A 25,498-nucleotide genomic window follows, 5' to 3' on the forward strand; every position below is an offset into this window, starting at 1 on the left:
CCTCACTCGGGAATAGGGATGAGTGAATCTGTCACTTTAGGTTTCTAATATTTCCAATCTTAAATGCAGTTCTTCACATTTCTAAACAAGTTTGAGGTTGTTGCTGTTGTTAAGTTCTCACAAAAACTCGCTGGCATTTTAGTGGAAATTTCTAATATACACATTTTTGTGTGCAATTTTGCCTAATACATACGTACATTTTCCCCAAAGCCACTTCCCTGAACGTAATGCATATTCATATGTAATTTTCATGTACATATGCAATTCTGAGCACCGTTTACCTCAGTATGTGAACTTTTGTAAATACAACTTGGCTGGGAAAACCGCAAAATTTGGAGAAACGTGAATTCTGAAGGATGGCTTTGAATAAATAAGGTAGATTTGCCTTTAAAGGTGAACTGAGTTGGATTTCTCCCCCATCCCTACTTAGGAACAACACTCAGTGAATGGCTGGGTCACACTCTTTCAGATTTATCTACTCACAATGTTGTTGTGAGGATAAAGTGGGGAGGGGGGCAGATAGGAACCATTTATACTGCTTTCATCCTGGATGAAGAATTGGACAGACACAATCTCCAGCCTCTGCTGGCCACAGAACCACCTACCATCTACCTTGTCTTGGGTGGCAAGGAGAAAGACGGATGCAGGTGAAGACTATATGCAAACCTCCTCTGGCTTGACTTTCTGTTCCCACCTCCCCAGAGCCATCTACCACAAAAAAACAAAATTGTTTTTGAAAACAATAAAGCACACAACATCTTACCTAATGGACCAAAGTTTCTTCTTTCTTGCACAAGAGCATGGAAGAAGCAGAGGCCAAAGAGCAGCTTCTGCCAAATTTCTTTCTTTTCGCAACTGTTAAAGAACATGGGGTCAGAAACTGGGTCGTTGAGGTAGGATCTAAGGAGATTTGCTCTCACTCCTTTAGGTGGCTCATTGGTCATTTTTATTCCGTTCTGGAGAATGCTGACAGGAAACTTTTCGGATGGATAACTAGTCAGCCACAACCTAATGAAAGTTGGGAGCAGAAATAAATTTGGTTACATGGTGTGGATGCTGTCTATGTGTAGATCAGGGGTTGCCAGTGTGTGCACCCTCCAGATGTTTTTAGACAACTAGCAACCCTGACTACTGGCCACGCACCAGCCCTGTCTCAGGAAATTTTTAATGTTTTATGTTTTATTATGTTTTTATATGTGCTGAAAGCCACCCAGAGTGGCTGGGAAAACTCAGCCAGATGGTAAGGGTAGAAATAATAGAACTATTATTATGCTGGTTGGGGCTGGTGGGAATTGTGGTCTACAACATCTGGATGGTACCACCTTGGCTACCCCTGGTGAAGATACACAAGCTTATTTTCACACATTTGAATAACGGTTAAGTATCTTGTGTGTGCCTTTGTAACAAATGTGTTAGAGGCCTAGCTCTCATTAAATGGTCAACCTGTGTCTGGACCGTGCCACATCAGACTCAAGACAGGAGCTCAGATGAATGCACTTTGTGGTTTTTTTTTTAGTTTTTTTAGAAGGGGGGGTCCTGCTACATAGAAAGCTCTTATGTGCAAGAGAAAGGGAGACTAGCACTGTCACAAAGCACCAACACAAACCCCACCTCAACCCCCTCTTTGCAACCAGGAGTACAATGGTCACCACCAAGACATGTAGTAGTGACAGTGAAAAAGGGAAAACTGCAGAGGGTCAGTCACCACCAAGACATGTAGTAGTGACAGTGAAAAAGTGAAAACTGCAGAGGGTCAGTTCTAAAAAATGTAATGATCCCCAAATCTGGGCCCCCACCCTGCCCCGAGGAAGACTCTGATGAAGAGGAGAAGCAGGCAGCCCTGTGCAAGGAGGGGACCTTTCAGCACCTCCTTCCATGCCTTTCCAGCCAGAAGATGTAGCTCTCCTGCCACCCTCAAACCCTTAGGATGAGTCCCCAGTAGCATTTCATCTCTTCAGTCTTGTAGAAGTCAGCAGTTATGGAACTGGCAATAGCCCTTTAAAGAGCACAGCCAGCTCCTCTGCAAAGGCAGGGCTAATTGAGGGGCAGGGCTTGCCAACCTTAACCTCTTTGCTGAGACAACATCCACCCATTAAGCACAACAAAGGGAAGACTGCAGCCACTGGAGGTCACAGGACCTTTCCGTGGTCCTGATAGGGCTTGCCTAAATCTGGGCATATATTTATTTTTATTTATTTCACAAGATCTATATACCACTCGATTGCAAGAAAACCTCAGAGCAGTTTACAAAAAGAGTAAAATCATAAAAATATAAAAAGAAAATCATCTAAAAAAAGAAAAAAGAAACAACTACAGTGGTACCTCAGGTTAAGTACTTAATTCGTTCCAGAGGTCCGTTCTTAACCTGAAACCGTTCTTAACTTGAGGGACCACTTTAGTTAATGGGGCCTCCCACTGTCGCCGCACAATTTCTGTTCTTATCCTGAAGTAAAGTACTTAACCCGAGGTACTACTTCTGGCTTAGCGGAGTCTGTAACCCAAAGTGTTTGTAACCCGAGGTGTTTGTAAACCGAGGTACCGCTGTACTAACATATAGATGTGACCTTGGCCCTGAACTTGATACTGCTAAATCGAGGCACATGCTACTGAGCCTGATCTTACCTGCATGACCCTGCTCACTGTGATATTATCTGACATGGCCTCAGTGGGAAGAGATATTTACCTAATATTACCTTCTTTTAAAAAGCCTGCTGCCATGTCCTCTGTGACCCCGGAACCCCAGGGGATCAGAACTTTCATTGCACCACTTTCCTGACCAGCAAAAGAGGATGTCTGGAGCCCAGGAAATGAGATTTCTACAGCATCCATGTAGACTGAATAATAGATATTGAATTCTTGCCTGAACTTGGTATGAGTATTCTCAGGTACTATAACCTCTTCACAGATTTTTTCCAAAGCAGGCATCCAGCTGGTTGCGAGATGGCAGTTCTGCAGCACAACCCAAGTCCCGTCCACTATAGCCTGATTAATCATCTTAGCTGCGATTGGGCCTTGGCCCTGGCCAAGTGAAATAGTCTGGATGCTTTCCATGCCGAGATCATCAGCAAACTTCAACAAGCCTAGTGTCAAATATTTAAATACAAATTGTTTTAATAAATGTGCAGGGTTTTATTCAAGAAACCCAAAAGGAATCTTCTCAGTTAAAGTAACTGTAACCTTTAGAAGACATTTGACGGCAGCCCTGTATATGCTATCATGTTTTTTATATATGTTGGACGCTGCCCATAGTGCCACCCAGTCAGATGGGAGGGATACTACTACTACTACTACTACTACTTATTATTATTATTATTATTAAAGGTGGTGATGGGGAATTACAAGTGCTTTTTGGAGGACTTTCTGGCAAGCTGCTGTTACAAAGACCTCTGCACCCAACATACAGAAAAAGTAAGGAATGTCAGTAGGAAGCTACTTTATACAGAGTCAGAACATGGGTTCATCTAACCCAGTAGTGCCCACATGGACTGGCAGCAGTCCTCTCCTAGCCTTACCTGGAGATGCCAGCAACTGAACCTGGGACCCTCTCCATGAAAAGGGTACCATGAGCTGTGGTCTTTCCCCACTGAGTTCCCTCTGGGTGCATTTTGTGTGCTGGAAAACAGGCCCTGGGGCAGAGGGGAAGGTTGGACCTACAGATGAATCTGGCCCAGGAGATGCTGCCTCTGGGGATCCTAGTTTGAGGGTCTCATAAGAGCATAATAAGAGCCTGCTGGATTAGCCAATGGCCCATCTGGTCCAGCATCCTGTTCTCATAATGGTCAAGCAGATGCCTGTGGGCAACTTGCAAGTAGGACTTGAACACAACAGCACTCTTGCCTCCTGTGGTTTCCAGCAACTGGCATTGAGAAGCATTACTGTCTCTGACCATGGAATCTCTGGCTCAAGTTCAGAACTGGGGACCCAGGTCTGGGTCCAGCACCTCATCTGCTTGCACTGCCATTTTTTAAAAAAAATCTGGCTGTGCACTCTTCCTCTGGGTCAGAGTTTGAGCCGCTGCTCAGGGTGTGGGCAGTGAAAGGGGCAAATTATAGCCTTGTTCAACCAAAAGGCAGTATCATGAAAGGAGGATTTCATGTTGGGTTATTTAAGAAACCTCACCTGCCATGGGATCAGCACCTGGCGACAGGACAAAAATCAGAGGTGCGCAGCAGTTGGAATCATGGTAACTTCCAACAAGATCAAATGTTGGGGGTTCGATATATATCTTCCCCATGTTGTCTGAGATGAACAGTTGGGTGGCCGGGATGATTTTATCTGGTCTCAGGCATCGGAGGATGACCATGCGGTCAAGACCCGTGACCAGATTCCATTCACCGGGAAACTCTTCTTCATGAGGTTTGGCAGAATCATAAATCAGTTTCCATTCCATGACATTGGACTCCACATGATCCAACAGCCCACGCAAGTTTTTCAGCCCTGAGGCACGCACAATTTCGGCCCACGATTTGTCTGACAACCACTCTGGGGCAGGATTTGCATACGGGTTCTCGAGCGCAACCCCACCCGTCAGAAGGAAACGCCAGACCTCATCATCAATCTCATCTCTCCCTTTCATGATCCCTATAGTCAGAAGTAGGGAGAAAAGAAGCTTGTCCTTCTCAAACAGGGATCGGCAGACGTTGTTGTAGATGCTGATTGTGAAATGGTCAATTATGAATTCAATCCTTTCTTCCAAAACATCGCTTTTCCTGCTATTGGCAAGAGACTGGACATAGAGGTGAATAAACCATATCAGGGAATATTGATACATTGGTTCAATGTTAGCCAGATCAGAAATGCAAAAGAAGACTGTTGCTGAATGAACGGCCACTGGCTTGTACCCCATTCGGGTGGCATCTATTTCCATTTCGGTAACAGTGGCAATTTCCTGCTTTTCAGATATTTCTTCAGACAACTCTTTGGAAGAAGAGAGGATTTTAATGGCTGTTTCATCTTCTAAGATATTCCCTTCTGACTTGGAAAGAACTTCCAGGATTTTGTCTTCAATCTCCTTCAGCTGTTTCTTGTTTGCTGCACTTTCTACAATCAGCTTGTTCTTCTTCTCTTCCAGCTCAGGCTTTTCCTTTGCAGCCACAATCCCAAGAAGCTGGTCCTGAAGCCCTAGAGGGGTGATCATAAAATTGAGCAGACAAACTTTCACAGCAACTTCAGGAAGATAATGAGGATTCCTTAAGCGTGTTGTTATGTAAAACTTGAAATCCCTTGAGTACTCAATAATGTTCTCTCCCAGTCTCATGTACTCCACACCTTGCTGTTTGAAAGTTGCCTTTAGCAGCACCGGCTCCAAGAAGGCATCCAATTCCTCGCCAATATTTTCAAGCAAGACTGGGGTTCCAAACTGGATGGCGTTCTCCAAAGTCCTTACATAGTTGGTGTCAGACAACTTGATAACGGAAAGCTTGTTGCCCTTTTCCATATTTTTGACCCACTTGTTGGCTTGCCCTTGAGGATCAATCATTAAAGCCCACCGTCTTGAGTTGGAAACAATGATGCCGTTGTCAATTGAAAAGGAATCAATTGGCAAGCCGGCAATCTGCCAGGCACGGATCTTGACTGGGTCCCCTAAAGTGTTACTCAGGCTGAAATCAGTCGAGCATGGGACTTTCTCCTCCTTGCACAAAGCCAGCCATTTCTTCTGACATTCTGTACGGTAATCAACGGTAAAGGCTCCCAGATAAGCCACCGTCCCTGAAGATAACAAGACATCGCCAGTGAGATCAGTGTATCGAATTCCTAGCAGGCGTGCTGCTTCTGTCCACCTATCCTTCTCGCCTCCCAAGCCACTGATCAGTTTTTCAGCCCTGTCCAGCTTCTGAGAGCATATGTCAATGTTGTTCTCGAGTTCTTTCTTCCGGTTGTTCATTTCTTCAAATTCATCATTCAGGTCCTGGAGGCGGTCAATCACCTTCTTGAGTTCTGCTCGCTTCGTATTGAGCTTCTGCATTTGTACAGCGAGCAAACCTTCAGCCTCCCTGAGTCGTTCACGTTTTGGGGCTACCACCTTTGCAACACGGTCGTACACTTCCATGGCTCTCACCCATTTACACAAGCCTTCGCAGGCGGATGATACATTTTTTATGACAGCTGGCTGAAAGTCGGGATGGTTGATGAACTTCTCTCTAATTCTCTTCATTACAGCTAATGGGATATTATCTTTGTCATAAGTCTTCAAGCCTTCGAGGAATTTCAGATCCCCTAGAACCTTTTTGGAACTTCCCCAGTAGTCTTCTATCATTTTACCTGAAATTTCACATAAATACATATATGTTAAAATGTTTTCAAAATACGAATATCTCATATAACAAATCTGGAAGATTTTCAACCTCCCTGTCTTTCCCCTGAAATAGTTTTTTGAGCATCCAAGTAATTCTTAAGCCAAAACAAATGGAGAAGGTGATATAATGACTCACTTCCCATAACACTTGTATCGATGGTCCATTTTATTGCATTGAATGCAGTGGAGGCTAAGGCCTATTGGAATTTTAGGGCAGAATGCAGGAGAGTCAACAGTAGTGGGGAGTTAGAGCCAATGATAGGCAGAGTCAACTAATTCTGACTTTGTCTTCACCCTCCTTCCTGCTGAGCAACAGCAACACTGGGGCTAAGGAGGAGCAGGAGTAATAATAATAATAATAATAATAATAATAATAATAATTTATTATTTATACCCCACCCATCTGGCTGGGTTTCCCCAGCCACTCTGGGCAGCTTCCAACAAAATATTTAAAATACAATGAAACATCAGACATTGAAAACTTCCCTAAACAGGGCTGCCTTCAGATGTCTCCTAAAAGTCAGATAGTTGCTTATTTCCTTGACATCTGATGGGAAGGCGTTCCACAGGATGGTCGCCACTACTCTGCCTGCTTCCCTGTCACCTCACTTCTCGCAGTGAGGGAACCGCCAGAAGGCCCTCGGAGCTGGACCTCCACAATGGGGGTGGAGACGCTCCTTCAGGTATACTGGGCTGAGGCCGTTTAGGGTTTTAAAGGTCAGCACCAACACTTTGAATTGTGCTCGGAAACGTACTGGGAGCCAATGTAGGTCTTGACTGGTGGCTGCCAAGACTGGTGTTATGTAGTCTTGGCAGCCACTCCCAGTCACCAGTCTAGCTGCCGCATTCTGGATTAGTTGTAGTTTCTGGGTCATCTTCAAAGGTAGGGCTGGCTAAGGACAGGCTTAGCTTGGTAGGGCAGGGCAGCACTTGCCCTAATGGACTAAACTCTACTGGGTGAATATCTTAATATATAATATAAAGTGATATGATGGCAATGCTCAATTTCAAGAAAGAAGCACATGACAACCGCTCCCAATAAATGTTTGTGTTTTTGTTGTTGTTTTTGTGTGTGTGTGTTTTACCGCTTCCACTTGGATCAGGCTTTCTTTCTGGCTTTATTCCTTTCATAACACAAATGCTCTCCATGACCAGCTTGACAGGTCCTGGTGGATTCTGCATGGATTTGACAAGGGAGATATCTGCAGGGTTCAGAGTATCGAGAGCGGAAAGGGCAGCTTCCAGGGCTGGCATTGCCTCCGCCAGATCCCCCTCGCACTCTTCCTGTAATCACATCAAACTTAGTTGGTCTCTAAGGTGCTACTGGACATTTATTTATTTTTTTATGTCATCACATCAAATACATTCCCACCACATTGCCAGGATGCCACTGCACAGTCCAGTGAAACAACAACTTTGCAAGAACAGCCCTTTTCTTTCTTATTGCAGGTGCTGGCCCTGGATGTGCCTTGATTGAAACTGATCGAGGGCCCTCTCGCTGGCAGTTCCCCACCTGTCAATTGTGCCCTGGTGCAATGGGCACATGGTCACCCAGTGAGTTTTATAACTCCGTGGGGATTTGAACCCTGGCCTCCCCTGGCCTAGCACTCTAACTGCATCACACTCACTCTCTTGTGACCCCACAAAAGGGGGGCATTTTTAGCCCAACATTACTTTCAGCATATGTGTATTTGGGAGAAAGAGTTTCTCCCTGCTCTGGGGTAAGTAGCAGCCCTGGGGAGGCAGATTAGAACTGTGGTGGGGGCAAGGGATTGAATCCCCTCTCAGCAGCATCAGGTTCCCAGTGTGACCATCCCCTCTTAAGTGGCTGTTCTTTAGTGAAAAACCAACTATGGAAGGACACATCATGTGCTGACAGTGCAGCTCTGTGCATATTTATTCAGCAGCAAGTGTTATTGAGTTCAATGGGGCTTACTCTCAGGTAAGTTGGCATAGTAGAGTGTTACGTCTGCCGGTGTGGTTGCTTGAGAGCGAACAGGCAAGACCCCCACTGGTCTTTTCAAAGGCTTTATTATCAGTGCAAAAACATTTACAGTGCAGAACGTCTCAATTCCATGTCTTGCTCAGTCACTAGCAGAATCTGAGAGTGGGCGGTCCTTAAACTTTCCCCAGCAGAGTAGTCTTTTGACCCCCCCCCATCCTACGCCTCCCCTCTCTGCGCGTAAACCGACTGCACAGAGAGGGCGTGGGCAAAGGGGGATCTGCCTGCTCCCCCGCTTTGCTTATGCACAGTGCTCTGGCTCTCCCTTGCATCCTCCGAGCCCTGCATCTCTTCCCCACTAGAGGCGTGGCTTCCCTCCTCCGCGGAGGAAGTGCTGATTCTCACAATCTTTGGAGGCTCCCTGTAACCCTCTGAGCTGATGGCAGTTCCCTGACACAGAGGATGGAGAACCATCTATTCCTCTCTGTCTAGCCCTCAGAGCTCTTCTCTGGCAACACCCCCCTCACTTTGTCCCCCAACTGTTTTTGTTTGACTGGTCTGTGCCCATGAACTCTGTCAATGCCACTTGCTTGTCTGGATGGTGTGTGGCTATGAAGACACTAGTCAACTGTGCAAAAGGTAAAATTTGCATTTGCCGCCCTATCCACTTCTGCCTCTGGCTCTGCCCATCGCAGGCATGTAGCCCTCAGAAGGTTGCCCAGAAGGGAATGTGGCCCTTGGGCTGATAAACATTCCCACACTTGAGGTACAGGATCGAAGCCTTAGGACTGGAGTCAATGCTAGTCCTACTCAGAGCAGATTCACTGAAATTAAAGGACAGAACTAACTTGGATTCATTAATTTCAATGAGCCTACTCTGAGGATGTGATGGCCTGGGAATCCGATTCAGAGGCTGAACCGGAGGAATCCCAGCCTGCACAGAAGTCCCCGCCTCCAGGGCCGGCTGAACTGGGGCAGGGCCTTGATTCTGAAGCGCCTGCACCTGTGCCGGATCCTCAGGAGCAGGCACCAGGTGATTCCACTCTGGCTCTGGAGGTGGTTGAGGACTCAGTGCCTACAGGTGAGTCTCCCCCTGGGCCCAGTAACCCTTCAGCCTCTCCTGAACTGCAGAGGCTCAGGGCAGAGAGGCGAAGGGAACTGGTTTCTCCCAGGAGGAGTGCTCGCCTTAAGGCCAGGAGAGGCGGGTCTACTGGGGGCTGTGACCACCCCGGGCCTCAGAGAAGAAAAAGGCCAGTCAGCCCGGTCCCAGGTTGCGGGAGCAACGTCGTTGAAGAGCTGTTTCGGCCAGCACCCAGTCCGGTTCCCCCAGAGTTCCTGTCCTTGCCCGGCTCCTCGCTGTGGACCCCGCTTCGCCCGTGGAGGACTGTCTGCCGACCCTCGACTCAGGTCCTGGACCTCGCCCCACAGTAACCTCCCCCCTGGACCAGCACAGAGGACTAGCATTGCATACATTCCTCCAGGGAAACGATAAATAGGGCAGAAACAACACGCCGCTGCTAGCTCTTTACACCTTTCTTAGTTTGGATTTCTCAATTATTACACTGCACTGGAAAGATGAGCTCTGATGGGGAGGGAGCATCGGGCTGCACAGCACAATTACCTTAATACCCTGGGCAATAGCTGCAGCTTCATTGGCTTCCTTTTCATCTGCAGCCACAAGCTCCTTCTTGGCATCCACCTCAACGGTTTCTTTTTCTATGTGGATCATCATTTTCTCCGTTTCGGCGGAGGTCTGAATCAATTCCGGTTGAAGAGCAGTCAGCTCCTTTTGCATCACTGCAACCTAAAGAGGATGACCAAGGGAGAGGGCATAATCAAGATATCAATTCCTTACTATTCCAATCCTCAGTTCACCACATTCCATAATCAATTTCAGATACAGGGAAAAAAATCATGACAGCATTTTAGTGTGCAATTGGGTACCAGAATCTGCCAGTGATTTTGCTTTCTAACTAATCAGGAACTGTAGTTTGCTAAGGGTGCTGGGAATTGTAGCTCTGTAAGATACAGTTCCCGGGATTCTTTGGAGGAAGTCATGTGCTTTAAATATATGGTGTGTATACAGCCATTGTCTTTGAACAGCCCTGTTAATAATACTGAGGTTGCAATGGATACTGCAGAAAACAGTTACAAGTTTCCATATAATCTACCTGTTCCAGTCCACACTTACTTGCGAAGCTGCAAAATCAAGCTTCTGAAGGCCCACAAGATAGCGATTTCTCATCATATCCACTTCGTGCCTTTTACTATTTAGTAACGCCTTAAAGGTCAGAATCAATTCCAGATAGGATGTTGGTGTTACGTAATTGTGTCTTCGAAGAGTGCTGTAATAACTGACGGAGAGTTCTCTCACATTTTCTTGGAAATACTTACACATGGACACAACCCTACAGGGAAAACACATGTTAATAGGCAGCTAATACAAACAATGAGTTAAATTTTGTGTGGTCCATGAACATTGTATAAGAGCCACATAATTTTTCTGGTAAAACTTTGGCTCAAGATATAAAAGTTATTTGAGGACATGCCAAGAGCTGATTTTGTGACATGCTAATTAACCATATCAGAAAGCTTTGTGGTGATGGACAATAGTCAACATCATTCTGCAATAATTTCAAAAACTGTTCTCCATATCTATGGCCTACAATGCTATTTAAATCAGTCCTGCTCAATATTTGACCATGTCAGGCCAAACTAAGATGGGTCATATCATTATGAAGGCATCCAAAGTAGCAATACAAGCACCAAAGCTTGTCCCAGCCAGCAAAGTCAGTAAACAGGGATGATGAGGGTAGTACTTCAACAATATCTGGAGAGCCATCTCTGAAGTTGATTTAAGACTAGGGATGATTTAATACATCAATTTCAGTTTCTCTCAAGTTTCTCATTTTTTCCTAATCTTAAGTTCAGTTCTTCACATTTCCACTTCAGTTTCCATTTTATATAAAAAAAAAACAACCCTGGAAATTCATCACCATTTCAGTGTGAATTTCTACTATATAGATTTTTGTATGCAATTTTTCCTAATAGTTCCATTTTTAGAAAGCAATCTCACCCAACTGATTGCATCTTTGCATTTTATTTTTATTAATATATGCATTTGTACGCATATTTTCCCCCAGGAAATGCATCTTTGTACATATTACTTGGCCCACAAGGTAACAGTTTCAGAGAAATGTGAATTTTGAAAGATGTTCTTTCCATTCATGTATTATTTCAGAAAGTGTGACTTTTGGTGGATTTGCCTTTAAATGTGATCTGAATCAAATTTCTCCCTCATTCCTAATCAAGTCCACGAAAGACTAGGCTGGGATAAATTTGTTCGCATCTAAGGTGCCTCAAGACCCTTTGTTGATTTTGGCTGCAATGGAGTTACATGCCTATACCTTCAAGAAATTGTGACAATTTAGATTTGTTATATTAGAGAGGGTGTGGGATGGGGGAAGCTTTGCAAAGCATCCCATGACATACGATTTTCTGATTTCATCTTCCAGCTTCACATCCTCTAAGAATTTGTTGGCAACCATTTCCAAAGCATCTGTGGGCCATCTTTGGAACCAATCGATAGTGCAGCAGTTGATCAGCGAAGGGAACATTCGCAAGCGGTTCCGGAAAGCATCTCCAATTGGACTCATTGCTGCAATGGACATAATCATTATTTCTCAGACAAGCCCAGTCAAATGTTAGAAGGAATCAGAATGAAAAAGTAACTTGTTTTTTTAATCTGTACCTAAAACTATGTGCAAGTTTTTCTTCAAGCGTTCAGTAAAAAAGTTGTACATGGCCAGAGGGGTGGCTTCAATTCTCTTGCCTTCGGTCCTTGCTGCACCCTGCATTTTTTCAACGATGTCAGCCTTCTCATCTGCTGCAAAGATGTTAGGCACGTCCCCCGTGTTCAACAGCATGTTAATGTCCTCCACAAAGGACTCGTCCTTTATTTGGTTATCACAGAATAAGAACACAGTGTTTTTGTTGGCCACCCCTGACTGCAACATGACCTTCTTGATATCCTCTCTCCAGTCATTTGTGGTATAGAACTTCGTGATTTCGATCATGAAGAGTTCATATGAATTCATAAAGGTGCCCAGCTTGGTGGCACTCTGTCGGCCACTTCCACCGATGCCCACCAGCAGCAAGTGGCCGTTATCCTGCTTCAGTACTCTGCATATCCGTGAGATATGCTCAATGGCAAATTTAAACATAACCAGAGACATGGGCGCCTTGCTGATCTGGTTGAACTCCTCTAAGTAGTATTCCATAACAGACGTCAGCTTGTTTAAGTCTGTTATTTCATCATAGATCTTCGCATCACTTTGTGGCTTAAAGTAGTCTCCAAAGAAGAGGCTCCGGATGTTATCGTCATGGATCTTTCCAGTTGGAGACAAGTGGCTTAATACCTATGGAAGACAGTGAGGAATACATAAGCAGTTTGGACTCCATCTGCCCACCACCACTCTGAAATAATGGATGTGGGAAGACACACTAAGAACATAAGTAGTACCCTGCTGGGTTGAATCAAAAGCCCATCTAGTCCAGTAACCCACTCCCAATGTGGCCATACAGATACGTCTTGGAAAGCTCTCAAAGAGGGTATGAGCGCAACAGCAGTCTCACACTCATGATCTCCAGTAACTGGCATGTAGAACCATATTGTCTCTGGAACTACATGTGATATAGCTACCATGACTAGTATTCACTAATAACCTTATCCTCTGTGAATTTGTCTAATTCCCTTTTAAAGCCATCTTAGTAGGCAGCCATCATTTCCTCTTGTCATAGCCAACACCATAGTTTAACTATGCACTTTATCTGTCCTGACTCCCACTTTTCAGCTTGGATGGTCCCAAGTTCTGATATTACAAGAGGGGAAGAAATGTTTCTTTATCAACTTTCTTCACAACGAGCATAATTTACATGCTTCCATCACATTCCCCTTGCTTGCCTTCCCCCCCTCTAAACTGAAACCTATAGGGTGCTATCCAACCAAGTTCTACATAGTCATGTTGCTTAACTTCTATGGTTCTACTCTGAGTAGGACTAACATAGCATACCACCCATAATTTATCAGTTGTAGTGTGTGTTTGTTTATTTGTTTGTTTATGTATTAATCAATAGATCGATCAGTCAATCAATCAATCAATCAATCAATCAATCAATTGTGATGTAGCAACAACCCAAGAAAAATTCTGGGCAAAGATAAATGGCAGCTGCTACGACTGACCACTCAAATGGAAGCCAGAGAATAAGATGTGAATGTAACTTGAGTTCCATCCTTGAAATTTCCCGATTCCAGAAAATTGCTGAAATCCCTCTGCCACTTTTGCACCATGCGAAAATGGGGTGGGGGTGGAGAGCTCTTCAGCCCAATGCAACCAAAATAACAGTTGCTGTAAATATATCCTATTTTTCTCTCTTTATTCAAACAGCTCTCACTGCTTGAAGATGAACATACCTTATCAACACTCTGCTTGAAGCAATCAGAGGTTGTTTCTTTCACCATGTTAAAAAACACCTTCCTGTCTTCGTCATCTATTAAGCGGTCGTAGAAGACCCGATAAACTTCATGAATCCAAAGCCTGATCAGTTTCTCCCCATCCTATCAAAAGAAAGGAGGAACGTCAATCCATGCCTGGTTTTGAAGCAGATATGAACATAGTCACACACACATGGATCTTGATACTTCTTGACCACTGGGAGGTGGAAGCCAACCAACAGGAATTTAATCAGTAAATATTGTTATGGGTTTGGGGGTGGGATCCCCCTAAACCCTAGAAATTAATAAACAGTAGGATTTTATTATTATTATTTGGAGTACCGAAGGGAAGATTGCAGGCCAGTGGAAAAGCACAGGCTAAGCTTCCTTTCCAAGCCAGTGCCTGACCTCGGATAGAGGCATTAACATGACAAAAGGTGTTGATGGCCATCTAAAAGGAATCTTGGGCTTGTGCAGACAGAGGTTCCCAAAGTGATGGGATGTGTATGAGTGTGAGAGAGTAACTTTAGCAAGCTGTACTGAAAAGAAGGGAGAGAACAAAGACAGAGATCTATCTTTTGGCAGGCTGGCTGAAGGGAGGCTGGGAGAGATGCCTTGGGCTCCAGTAATGCACTGGTGTGGAGAACAAGCCCCTCTTGAGATGATCAAGCTGTAAGATCTGTACTCTCTCCACCTAAATTCAGGTGTAAATATGTGAATTTCTTAAAGCTACAACAACCTCTACCACGTCTTCAGTTCTCCAAAGAGCACAGGCACAGGCTGAGGGCTAAGACCTCTGGAATCCCGTGTTACAGTTGGTAACAATATAAAGAACTTTAGACTGAACCAGCTCAATCCTTTGCAGAAGAAAAGCTCTGATGCTTCTCCATACAGATAAATCACCTTTGAGATGGGAATTACAGAGAGAAGTTATTTCTGGAGATTCAGCAGCAGTGTGGTCCATTGTGAGGTGCAACTGTGTGCACAGGGTTGCATCCAACTAAGTTTTCCTCAAAGAAGACTCAATGAAATTCATGGGCCTAAGTTAGTCATGCTCATTCATTTCAACGAGTCTACTCTGAGTAGGACTAATGCTAGATGCAGCCCATACTGGTTAAGATATAGATCAGGAAATCTCTACGTCAAAAGTTTCCTCTGCCACAAACCCTCTTGGTGGCTTCCAGTAGGTCTCAATTGCCCAGCCTCAGCTCTGCACTCCTCCATCTTCAATATACAATATTCACCTAATCTACAGAGTTGTGTTGTTGTAATCATTGCAATGTGGCAATGGATACAAAGTACTTGGAAACCTAAAGTGCAATTATAAATGCTAACTTTTATGGTGATGATGGTGCCCCCGTTGATGAAATAAAAACAAGTGTAACTTTCACACCTGCAAATGGGTATGTGGGCAGAGCAACACTCCTCTGATGACCCGGGAGAAATCGCGCAGGTTGAAGACATAGTGAGATTTTGAAGGAGTCGGAAGGAAGTTTTCCACAGCCATCTTGTAAATGTTCATAGTAGCATGAACCATCATTTTGCCAAGCCTTTGAAAAGGAGCAAAAAAGTTAAATGTAACCCTGAGCTTTCTTTCCACCATGCCCCCTGCCCCTAGGTTCTCTTCTCCCACTTTGCCATGGTGAAGAGTTGCAGACATCACTAGGGATGAGCAAATCCGTTAATTTCGGATTCTCATTTCCCCAATTTTATGTTCAGTTCTGCAAATTTCCACACCAATTTGCAATCCCCCCCCCCAAAAAAATCATTAGCATTTTAGTGCTAATTTCTCCTAACATACACACTTTTGGATGTTTTTGCCTGAGATATCCATTTTTTCAAGCAATTTCCCCCAATATAATTCATTTCATGTTACTGTCAGAAATTTATGCATTTTTGTGCATGGATTACCTTAGTATATGTATTTTGCATACATAATCTGGCTGGAGAACTGCACTGTTAAGACTGGGAAAGTGAAAAAGGATTTCCTTTTGCACAACAAAAGTCCTCCCCCCACGCATCTATCCCAAATCCTCCCCAAATCTGCTCCAAAGAGTTGGCGAAACATGTTTAGGGGAAGTTCCATTGAACAAGCAGAAATCCTTGTTCTGAGACTATGGTTTAATTGGATACTGCTCATTATTTCTCCCCCATCCCCATTCATAATTCCGTGACAAAGCACGTGGCTTTACACATTAGTCCCTGGCATCTCCAGCACCTGAAACCCTGGAGAGCTGCTGCCAGTCAGTGCAGACAGCACTAAGTAGATGGACCAATGACAGCTTCCTATTTTGCTAATCATGGAGGTTCTTTATCAACCTCCTGATCCTAAATCAAGTGCCACTTCAAACACACAACAGTACAGGATTATATAGCAAGAGCAGTGGCAGTGGTAGATAGCAGCTAGATGTTGTTAGGAGAAATGAGTGGGAGTGGTGCATCCAAAATGTTATGGAAAGAATTAATGTGCTATGGAATCCTAGGATGTCACCACAACAGGCAGTTTCTGCTGCCAGGTGTGTTATCAGGTGTAGAGAGTGAGTTTTACTGTGAGAGCATCAGGAGTGTGTTTTAGACTGCTATGTGCCTTAGAGTAAGTCTTTAAAATCTCATAAATCTGCCAGTTTCTCATACGTATGTGTGTGTTTTCAGTGCTTTTTTATGGGGGAACGCAGGGGTACGCATACCCCTAAACATTTTTTGAATCTAACAGGAGAAGAAACTAATATTTTTTTTAAAAAAATAGTTTCTTCTCTAGTATGGTGGATTGTCAGTTCCATTGCTACCCCCGATGGTGGCCTCATTTCCTGTCATGGTGTATTTCCTGAGTCTCAGACGGAAGCGAGTGTTTAATGTGTGGAGTAGGAGTTGGAATCTAGCATGGTGATTGGTCAGTTTTGTTGTATTTGTTGTATTTATTTTTCCCAATCTGAACTATAAAATGGTGATTTTCTTGAGTCAAAATGAGAGTATCCCTAAACAATTTTTAAGGAAAAAAATCACTATATGTTTTAGTATACCAAGTAAGGTAATGTGTTATGTTTAAACTCTAAACATAGAGTCTTGCGCAGTCTTTTCTACGAGAGAAAAAGAGAACTGTACTTTTTTTAAAGGGTACAATGACCTGGGGCAGCTTCTGCACGTATAAATACCACAAAATGTGCTCTCTTGAAGAGAAGCACATTCCTTACAGTCCATTTACCTTAGAAAAGTGGCCTCAAACCCTTTGCTGAAGTGCCAGTCAACGATGGAAGCAAAGATCTTTGTTAAAATTTCATCATCGAAGGCACTGATGGAAATAATGTTCAAGTGCCTTGTAAAACGTCCTGTAAGACACAAGGGAAGACACAGTAAGTCTCAATGCGGCTTTGCCATTCCTTCTGATGACCCCAGGCAGATACAGTGGTACCTTGGTTCTCAAACGCCTTGGTACTCAAACGCCTTGGTTCCCAAACGCCGAAAACCCAGAAGTGTTCTGGTTTTCAAACGCTTTTCAGAAGCCGAACGTCCGATGTGGTTGTTGGCTATTGTTTCCGGGGCACCTGCACCAATCAGAAGCTGCGCCTTGGTTTTTGAACATTTCAGAAGTCAAACTGACTTCCAGAACAGAGTAAGTTTGGCGCTTTTGTTTTTGCTATTTATTTTGCGTTTTTGTTTTTGAGGCTTTTTCAGTTAATTTGTTTTTGTGACTGTGTGGAACCCAGTTCAGCTGCTGATTGATTGACTGTGTGACTGCAGAAAAGAATAAAAGGTTGTCCTATTGCATTTAATCTGACATCATACCTGTAATATCATTCCTTCCACCTCCAGGAGGCCCCATTGCTGAAAGGAACAGAACATCAACAATATCGAGCCTTGAGGTATCCTTCTTGTCGTACCAGTGGCCGTGATCAATCCATTGCCTAAGGAGTTCTATAGGAGGCTGGGCTCCATACACTTCCTTGGCAGGCATATTTAAGTCATCTGGGAAAAATATTGATTGAATATTATTTTCCGAAGACAAAAAAGAACTCTCTCTACCCCTCTCCCTCTACCCATCAACACAAGCAAGCAAAGAAAGGGCGAGGATAAGGATGAGGCTATTAGCCTCAATGGTCAGGGGCAAAAATGCTTCTGAACACCAACACTGGGAGCAGAGGAGTGCTCTCGTGCCCAGATTCTACTTGCAGGCTTCCCAGAGGTATCAGGGTAGCCGGGATGCTGGACAAGACGGGCTGTTGGCCTGGTCCAGGAGGGCTCTTCTTATGTTCTCTAGAGAAAGGAACAGAGCCTTTTCTAGATTAAACTTTTATTTGTATGGTACAACCACAGCAAGAATGTTAATTGCTAGGAATTGGAAAGGGGATATGATACCAACAAAGGGAGAGTGGCAAAACAAATTGTGTGAGTATTTCGAATCGGCAAAAACGACAGTGGCAATTAGGCATCAGCCAAACCAAAAATTTTAAAAGGAGTGGGAATGTGTAAAAGACTATTTGGAAAAACATTGTTCTCAAATTAAACCTTTGATACATTTCGAATAAACTTCACAAAGTTAAAAACAGATAGATAATAATAATAATAATAATAATAATAATAATAATAATAATAATAATAATTTATTATTTGTACCCTGCCCATCTGGCTGGGTTTCCCCAGCCACTCTGGGCAGCTTCCATAGAAACCAAAAATACACTAAAATATATCACATATTAAAAACTTCCCTGAACAGGGCTGCCTGTTATATATTACAGAATATATAACTTATAGATAAGTTATATATTCTGTAATAGAAAGGTAATAAAGATAAACAACACAGTTGAAAAGAGAAAGAGCACAATGACACCTTCACCTGGCAGTATGTTGCACTCAGGAGTGGCAGTGGTTACACCTGTGATATATCACCGGATGAAGGTGCCATTGCACTCTGGCCCTCAAACCGAGGGAGAAATGAGTTGTGAGGCACCAGAGCCGATGGAGCTTCTTTTTCACTTCATGCACTGGGCACTGGCAGTGAAGGGACTCCCTTTGTTGCCAGCACCCAGCACCCCAAGGGAAAAACAAGCTGCATCAGCCCCAGCCTATCAGATGATGGTGTGGTTGCTCGAGAGTAAACAGACAAGACTCCAACCTGTCTTTTCCAGGCTTTATTCTTGGTGCAACCCATTTACAGTGAAGAGCGTCGTAAGTTCATGTCTGGCTCAATCGCTAGCAGAATCTGGGAGTGGTCGGTCTTTGTACCTCCCCCAGCATAAAAATCGCGTCACTTCCAACCTTTTCCGCCCCTCCCTGTGCCAAAGCCTACTGCGCAGAATGGGCGCTGGCAAGGGCATACTTCCCCCCCTCTCCGGTTTGCTGAGGTTCGGTGTTGAGGCTGCCACAGCCCTATGAGGCGCCAGGGTGAAACTGCTGCCTCTCCAAACGAGGGAGCTGAGGCTGTTTCACCCCAGCACCTTGCGGGGCCAGGCTTAATGCACCTTGTTCTTCCCTCTGCTTTTCAACATCATTTTGTTAGGGTGGTGATACATCACAATGTTGAAAAGTTGATAACACCCAGCTCTTCCCCCACCCCCTGGTCTTTCTCCCTCCCTCCCTACCTGGATTGGGGTCCCTGACAGCTTATTTCTGCGAAAGGAGGTACAGCTGCTGTTGTAATAGCATGCTTCAAAACTGTAATGTGTAGCAAGAAAAATGTTTAAGATGTGATCTTACCTACAAATACAATAGCCTTTTTCCCAGCTGGAGGACCAAAAAGTCCCTTTCTTCTCCTGTCCAGTTTTGACATAATAATGTCCTGGGTTTGATTGGCTGTTGTTCTGGCAGAGAAATTGATGAAGTTGGGAGTGTACTTTGTCTTTGGGAGATTAATCAGAAAGCTGTTGGTGATTGCTGATTTCCCTGTACCAGTGGTTCCCACGAAGAGCAATGGGATTTCATGCTCCACATAGGTTTTCAGGAAAAAACTCTGCCTGGCTGTTTCCATGGTTGGAATTATAAGCTCGGAGACCTGTCATGAAGAGATGGTTAGGTGTAAAAAACATATCTTGCACATTTGAAAGTAGAAAAATCTGCATCACTGCAAGAAGGGAGTGTGTGCATGAGAAAAAGAGATAATGTATTTATGACCTGTACATTGCAAGGATCCTGTACATTGCACACCAGGCATGCAATGGAAGCTGGTCCATTAGGGTAAATGGGGCACTGCCCCACCAACCTTACTCTGTTCTCAACTAGCCGCCAATTGCCTGCCTTCTAACTTACAATACTGTCAGCTTTGTGCTTGTTCCTTAGTCTAAGTGTTGCCCCTGTATAACTCAGCAGGGAAAAGGCTCTGCCTTTCATTGGCTCTGGCTCCACCTACTATTTAGACTTCCTGCTATGCATTCATGTGTACCTACATATGCATGCACAGGCTGTAGGATCTCTATCAATGCAGGGTTCCCAGCCACCGTTGGGGTGGGCTGCAAGTTTTGCAAACCTGTCTTATTAGGGCAGAGCTTGTGCTTTGCTCCATAGGAGTGAGCGGTGACTATTCATTTACTGAGAAGACAACAGGTATAACAATGTATTACTGAGTGTTGCTTATATTTGCTTTGAGCTCAACTTGAGGGTTGGGAACATAGGAGGCAAAAATTTAATCAAATCAAAGTGGAGATGTTGCTGAGGGAGGGGGTGGACCAAATCTACGCCCTCTCTATTATTAGGCTTTTGGGAACTGACTGCTTTTAATGAAAGGGCTACTGTAATTATCCATATGTTTTTAATGTTAAGTATAACTGGTTTAGGGACGTGGATGGCACTGTGGGTTAAACCACAGAGCCTAGGACTTGTCGATCAGAAGGTCGGTGGTTCGAATCCCCATGATGGGGTGAGCTCCCATTGCTCGGTCCCTGCTCCTGCCAACCTAGCTGTTCGAAAGCACGTCAAAGTGCAAGTAGATAAATAGGTACTGCTCCAGCGGGAAGGTAAATGGCGTTTCCGTGCGCTGCTCTGGTTCACCAGAAGCGGCTTAGTCATGCTGGCCACATGACCCAGAAGCTGTATGCCGGCTCCCTCAGCCAGTAAAGCTAGATGAGTGCCACAACCCTAGAGTCGGTCACGATTGGACCTAATGGTCAGGGGTCCCTTTAACTTTACCTATAACTGGTTTAATTCACACAGAAATGGAAAATGTATCTGTATTTTAAGTGGAAAATGGCTAAATGTGTGATGCTAGCATTGGGTTTTTTTCACAGTAGTTTTCTAAAAGACTCTGAGCTCTTCCTGAGTTGATAATTAGCTAGTTGTTGTTTTCTGCTAGCTAACATGTCAGTGTTGTAACCTTAGATCTGGAGAAAAAGGTATTTGAGTGCAAATCTCAATTTTGAAGTTGCCTTTAGTCTCTTGTCTCAAACTGTGTGGATGTAAGGATGTGTAAATGACCCTTTAAGTTAGAGAAAAAACAGCTCCAGGGAAAATGGATGCTGTGGGAGGAGAAAGGCCTTTGTTTGGATAATTTCATATTATCTAAGATGCTGAGCCTGTGCGATACACCATAATACATTGTATGGATAGTTGGGGTGTACCTTTGAGGCTTATGTTCTGTTTTTAAAGAATTCTACAAGTAAAAGTTTACATGTTATTTTATTCAATGATTTCTTCCAAAAGGAGTCAGTTAATATGCTTCAAACCGCACAATATTAATATATGCAGTATTTCAAACATAATTCATATTTATATATAGTCCTAGTTCTGTACATGTTTAATTGCTTTTCAATGATATTTCCCCTATATATTCACTGTTCCTATTTTATCTGTAAGTTGTCTTGAGTCCATGTCAGTGAAAAAGGCAGGATATAAATAAATATAATAATCACAATAATAATTAGCTCATCAAGGCTTTCACCTGATGTCACAATGATGTGAGGTCATCCCATTCTGCCCTTGCACGCCTTGTGATGCACAATAATAATTAGCCCATTAAGGCTTTCCCCATCATCATAGTCCCAGCCCTACACCTGCTAAAACTTCACTGTTTTTCTTGGTCATTCCAGAAAGTGTGATGGAATGTTGAGAACAAGCTCTTACATTCATTGATTTGGGACTGGGGAAAATCTTGTTCTTCAACCAGTGTTTCTAGAGCGGGACACAAAAATCCAAAATTGAAACTGTCCCATTCAACTTTATTAAAAATAATAAACAAAGCCACAAACAATTATTAACAAAGCCATCAAGAATCACCTCTCCCTCTTCTTTTTTAATTAAAGAACGGAGGTTTCATTATTTCAACTATTCACACACCTCTTAACACTGTACTTTCTAAGCAGTGTGCAATGATGTTAGAAAGGAGATACAAAGGAGATAAGTGATTAAAAAGCAACCTCAGCTGAGGACTGAACATGGGACTTTCTGCATACAAACCATAATAAAAAATGGTTCTATCCAACTTAGTTTTACTCAGAGTAGACCCCTTGAAAGTAATGGTCAGGACTTGTTAATTTGGCCAATCAGATAAGGTCAGCCTGAGCAATTATGAGGCAATAAATGCAAATGGTTTACCTTTACTCCAGCAGGGATGGTTTGCTCTTCTTTTGTAATGTATTCTGTCCAATTATTCCACTGTCCACTGGCTATCTTGTGGAAGTAAAAGTCATACACGGTCCCTGGTTGAGGGGAAAAGGTGATCAGGAAAGCTCAGTTTAAGGCAGCAAGGCTGACTTTGGGTATTATTTCAGACAGCAAAATTTGGATATGTTTCTACATATACCTTCTAACCAAACAGAAACAACCCAAATGCTGCCAAATCATGATTTTGGTACAGAAGGGCAGCTACAGCAGTAGCCCACCAATAATTTCTGTCCTCCAGTTGTGTACCAATAGCAGCAACTCCCCATTCAACACACCACTTTCAAATTACACTGCAAAAGTAAAGAAAAAGTAAAGAAAACTTTAGGGAAGACCAGGAATGGATTTTCTGTGAACTGGGTTCTGATACTGAAAACAAATTCCTAATGGAAAAACTGCACTCAGAGGCAGGGATGGAAGGCTCTGTCAATTTGAGTTCTCTTTCAGTTACTCTAAGGCTATCAGAGAGTTCCTATGACCTTCCAGATATTGTTGAATACGAACTCTTATCATTCTTCTTCTTCTTCTTCTATTATTATTATTATTATTATTATTATTATTATTATTATTATTGATTTATGACCTTTGTATCAACATGCACAATTTTATTAATTGTTGCATACAACTCTGGGTGGGATTCTTCAGGCCAAAGGGTGGGGTATAAATTAAATAACAGCATAAATAATCCCAGGTCATTCTACTTGGGGTTTATGGGAGCTGGGGATTCCCCATCCATGGTGTTCAGGATGATCAGCTCCTTTCTTAATCTCTGGGACCTATTAAAAACAATTCAATGTCCATTGAATTGCCTATTCTAGAGATATGATGATTCATGATGCATAAACAAAGCCAATTATTTAAATTTGCATAAGTGTATGTGTTTAAACAGACCTCTATCTGGAAAAATGTTGTTCTTCGTCAGCTTTACGCTTTTGGGACGTGGGTGGTTGTCGTCCATTCCCATCAAAACTTCCCGGTAATAATGGTCAAATTTTTTCCTTCCCTCAGCGTTGATGGTGCCCCCGATGGTCCACACCAAGGCGAACAGGAAAAGTCCCTGCAGCCACAGGGTGATCTGCTGGCTGGACATGGTCTCAGAATCATCTTCGCCGGAATTCCTTATTTCATCTATTTTTAAAAAAGAGCAGATGAAGATTGTTCTTAGAAGGCATAGTCAACAACTTCAAATGGTGTGTGTACCACGTCATGTGTTCTATTATGCAGGGCAGGCCTTCCCTGCCCCCTCCCCATATTTTATTCAAGTTGGCACCCCTGCTGCCAACACTTTCAGCTCCCACTCCTCTGCTGTTTGTTTGCTCAGATACTGATTCAAGCAAGGGGTGTCAGCTTACACCACTATCCTATATTAAGTTTATATTGAGCAGATCTTGTGCACAGAGGGCCTTTCAGATGATGTGAGTCAACAGCAAGAAAGGAGAAGTTGTTAGGTGAACAAACTGGACAGGACAATGTTCTGGGATTGAAAATTAGGCCACAACTTTATTGATTCCAGGTGTAGGTTGGATTTGGCTAAGGCACTGGAGGGCTGGTGGACAGCTGGCACATGATAGAGTCGATCCTAGGGTTAATGTGTCCTCCCCAAGACACAGGTCTACACGGAGGACTCTCCCAAGCCACTGAAGAAAGCTCTGTGGCCCATCTGCCATACACCTTGGCTTTGGGACAGAGACTTCCAACTAGACCCCTCTAAGGGGTACCCTCCTATTGCACTGTTCTGTGGTGGGGTTGATGCGCCCCTGCACCCCCCCCCAATGTTAGACTTAAAGGATTCCACGCAATGCCTTTCTCTGCCAAAGTTGTGACTATTGCTATGGGGAAGGCAAAACCTGCAAACGAGGCCAATCTGTTTGCAGACAAATTGTCATTGCTGGCCAAAATTTCAGTAATAAAAATTCATGTTTTACCTAGAATGATGTTTTTATTTCAAACAATACCTATTGCAACTGATTTACTGTTTAAAGAATGGCCAAAAAAAAATTTATCGAAGTTTTATGGCAATGTAAAAAACCACAAGTTAAAATGAAAGTACAGTACTGCAAGAGATTGGAACTGCCTGATTTGAAATTGTACTTTGCAGCCTGTTGCTTAGTGTGGATGGAGGAGTGGGTGATCCTAAGAAGTAGGAGGATTTTGGAACTAGAAGGTCATGATTTAAGGTTTGGATGACATGGATATCTGTGGTATGACAAGGTTAAAGTGAATGTGGACTTTAAAAATCATTTTGTTAGGTGCACTATATTGAGAATCTGGAATTAAAATAAACGTAGGTTGTACTGTATACGAAGATACCCTTATGGATTTCAATGCAAGACGCATTTCATATGAAAAGAGGTAACAGGTCAAGAGAAATGCTTAGCCTAGGGAGGCCAGATGACTTCACCTACTACAGCTTTTCATTGTATAGATTTGTTAGATTTGTGCATTGCTTCCCATTAAGAAAGTTCCAAAGCTATGTACAGCTGTTATTCTGGTTTGTGCCTGAGCATTTCTACATCCCACTCTTCCTGAACTAGAATAATTTCGAAACAAAAAAATCCAGAACTGCAGCACACGTGTTTTACTACAGTTTTAAGTTTCTTCAGTTCATTCCTTTGCACACACATACCAGTGTGTTCTGCAGTTTTACCTGGACCCAGCTCAACATGAGCTTCCTCAATGACATTTCCATATCTTTCTGGGTCACAAATTAGTTGGGAGAACTAACGCAGTTGTTCCCACAATCTTATGATGCAGCAAGGTGGGGGTGGGAGAGCGGCAAGATGAAGCTCACAGGATCCTTACCGAGCAAAGCAGTATACAGTGTCATCATGGAATGAGTGAGATGGATGGGTGATGTCTGAACCATGACCCTGCAATGATGGCGAATAAATTCCAAACAAGGCTGAACTAGCCACATGAACAAGTCGTCAACCTGGAAGTTGGAAAAGGGTAAATGGCTTTCAAATGCAGCAGAAGTTACATTATTACCAATAGGAACAGTTTGCTAACAGTCAATATGCAGAGCAGGACCAATACATTTTGCTGCCTCAAGCAAAAAGCAAAGACAAACGGTGCCTCTTCAATCCCATTACATGTACAGTGGTGCTCCGCAAGACGAATGCCTCGCAAGACGGAAAACCCGCTAGATGAAAGGGTTTTCCGTTTTGGAGGTGCTTCGCAAAAT

General features: G+C 43.5%; 1 protein-coding gene across 1 annotated transcript in view; it reads right to left on the reverse strand.

Moving 5' to 3' along the window:
- Nucleotides 1-25,498, reverse strand: part of DNAH3 (dynein axonemal heavy chain 3) — a 99,353-nt gene that overhangs the window by 8,515 nt on the left and 65,340 nt on the right. Inside the window, exons 40-55 of the mRNA XM_083711191.1 lie at nucleotides 25,117-25,246; nucleotides 23,206-23,442; nucleotides 22,249-22,352; nucleotides 19,423-19,717; nucleotides 17,515-17,694; nucleotides 16,934-17,057; nucleotides 15,125-15,281; nucleotides 13,711-13,854; nucleotides 11,989-12,655; nucleotides 11,730-11,895; nucleotides 10,429-10,645; nucleotides 9,859-10,041; nucleotides 7,381-7,579; nucleotides 4,120-6,261; nucleotides 2,861-3,080; nucleotides 764-1,008 (exon numbers count right to left, since the gene is read on the reverse strand). Coding sequence (XP_083567317.1) covers nucleotides 764-1,008; nucleotides 2,861-3,080; nucleotides 4,120-6,261; nucleotides 7,381-7,579; nucleotides 9,859-10,041; nucleotides 10,429-10,645; nucleotides 11,730-11,895; nucleotides 11,989-12,655; nucleotides 13,711-13,854; nucleotides 15,125-15,281; nucleotides 16,934-17,057; nucleotides 17,515-17,694; nucleotides 19,423-19,717; nucleotides 22,249-22,352; nucleotides 23,206-23,442; nucleotides 25,117-25,246 — 5,410 coding nt within the window. The remainder of the gene's footprint in view (nucleotides 1-763; nucleotides 1,009-2,860; nucleotides 3,081-4,119; nucleotides 6,262-7,380; nucleotides 7,580-9,858; nucleotides 10,042-10,428; nucleotides 10,646-11,729; nucleotides 11,896-11,988; nucleotides 12,656-13,710; nucleotides 13,855-15,124; nucleotides 15,282-16,933; nucleotides 17,058-17,514; nucleotides 17,695-19,422; nucleotides 19,718-22,248; nucleotides 22,353-23,205; nucleotides 23,443-25,116; nucleotides 25,247-25,498) is intronic.

This window comes from Podarcis gaigeae, assembly GCF_964106915.1.
Source record: "Podarcis gaigeae genome assembly, chromosome: 14".
In the NCBI taxonomy this organism is placed as follows: domain Eukaryota; kingdom Metazoa; phylum Chordata; class Lepidosauria; order Squamata; family Lacertidae; genus Podarcis; species Podarcis gaigeae.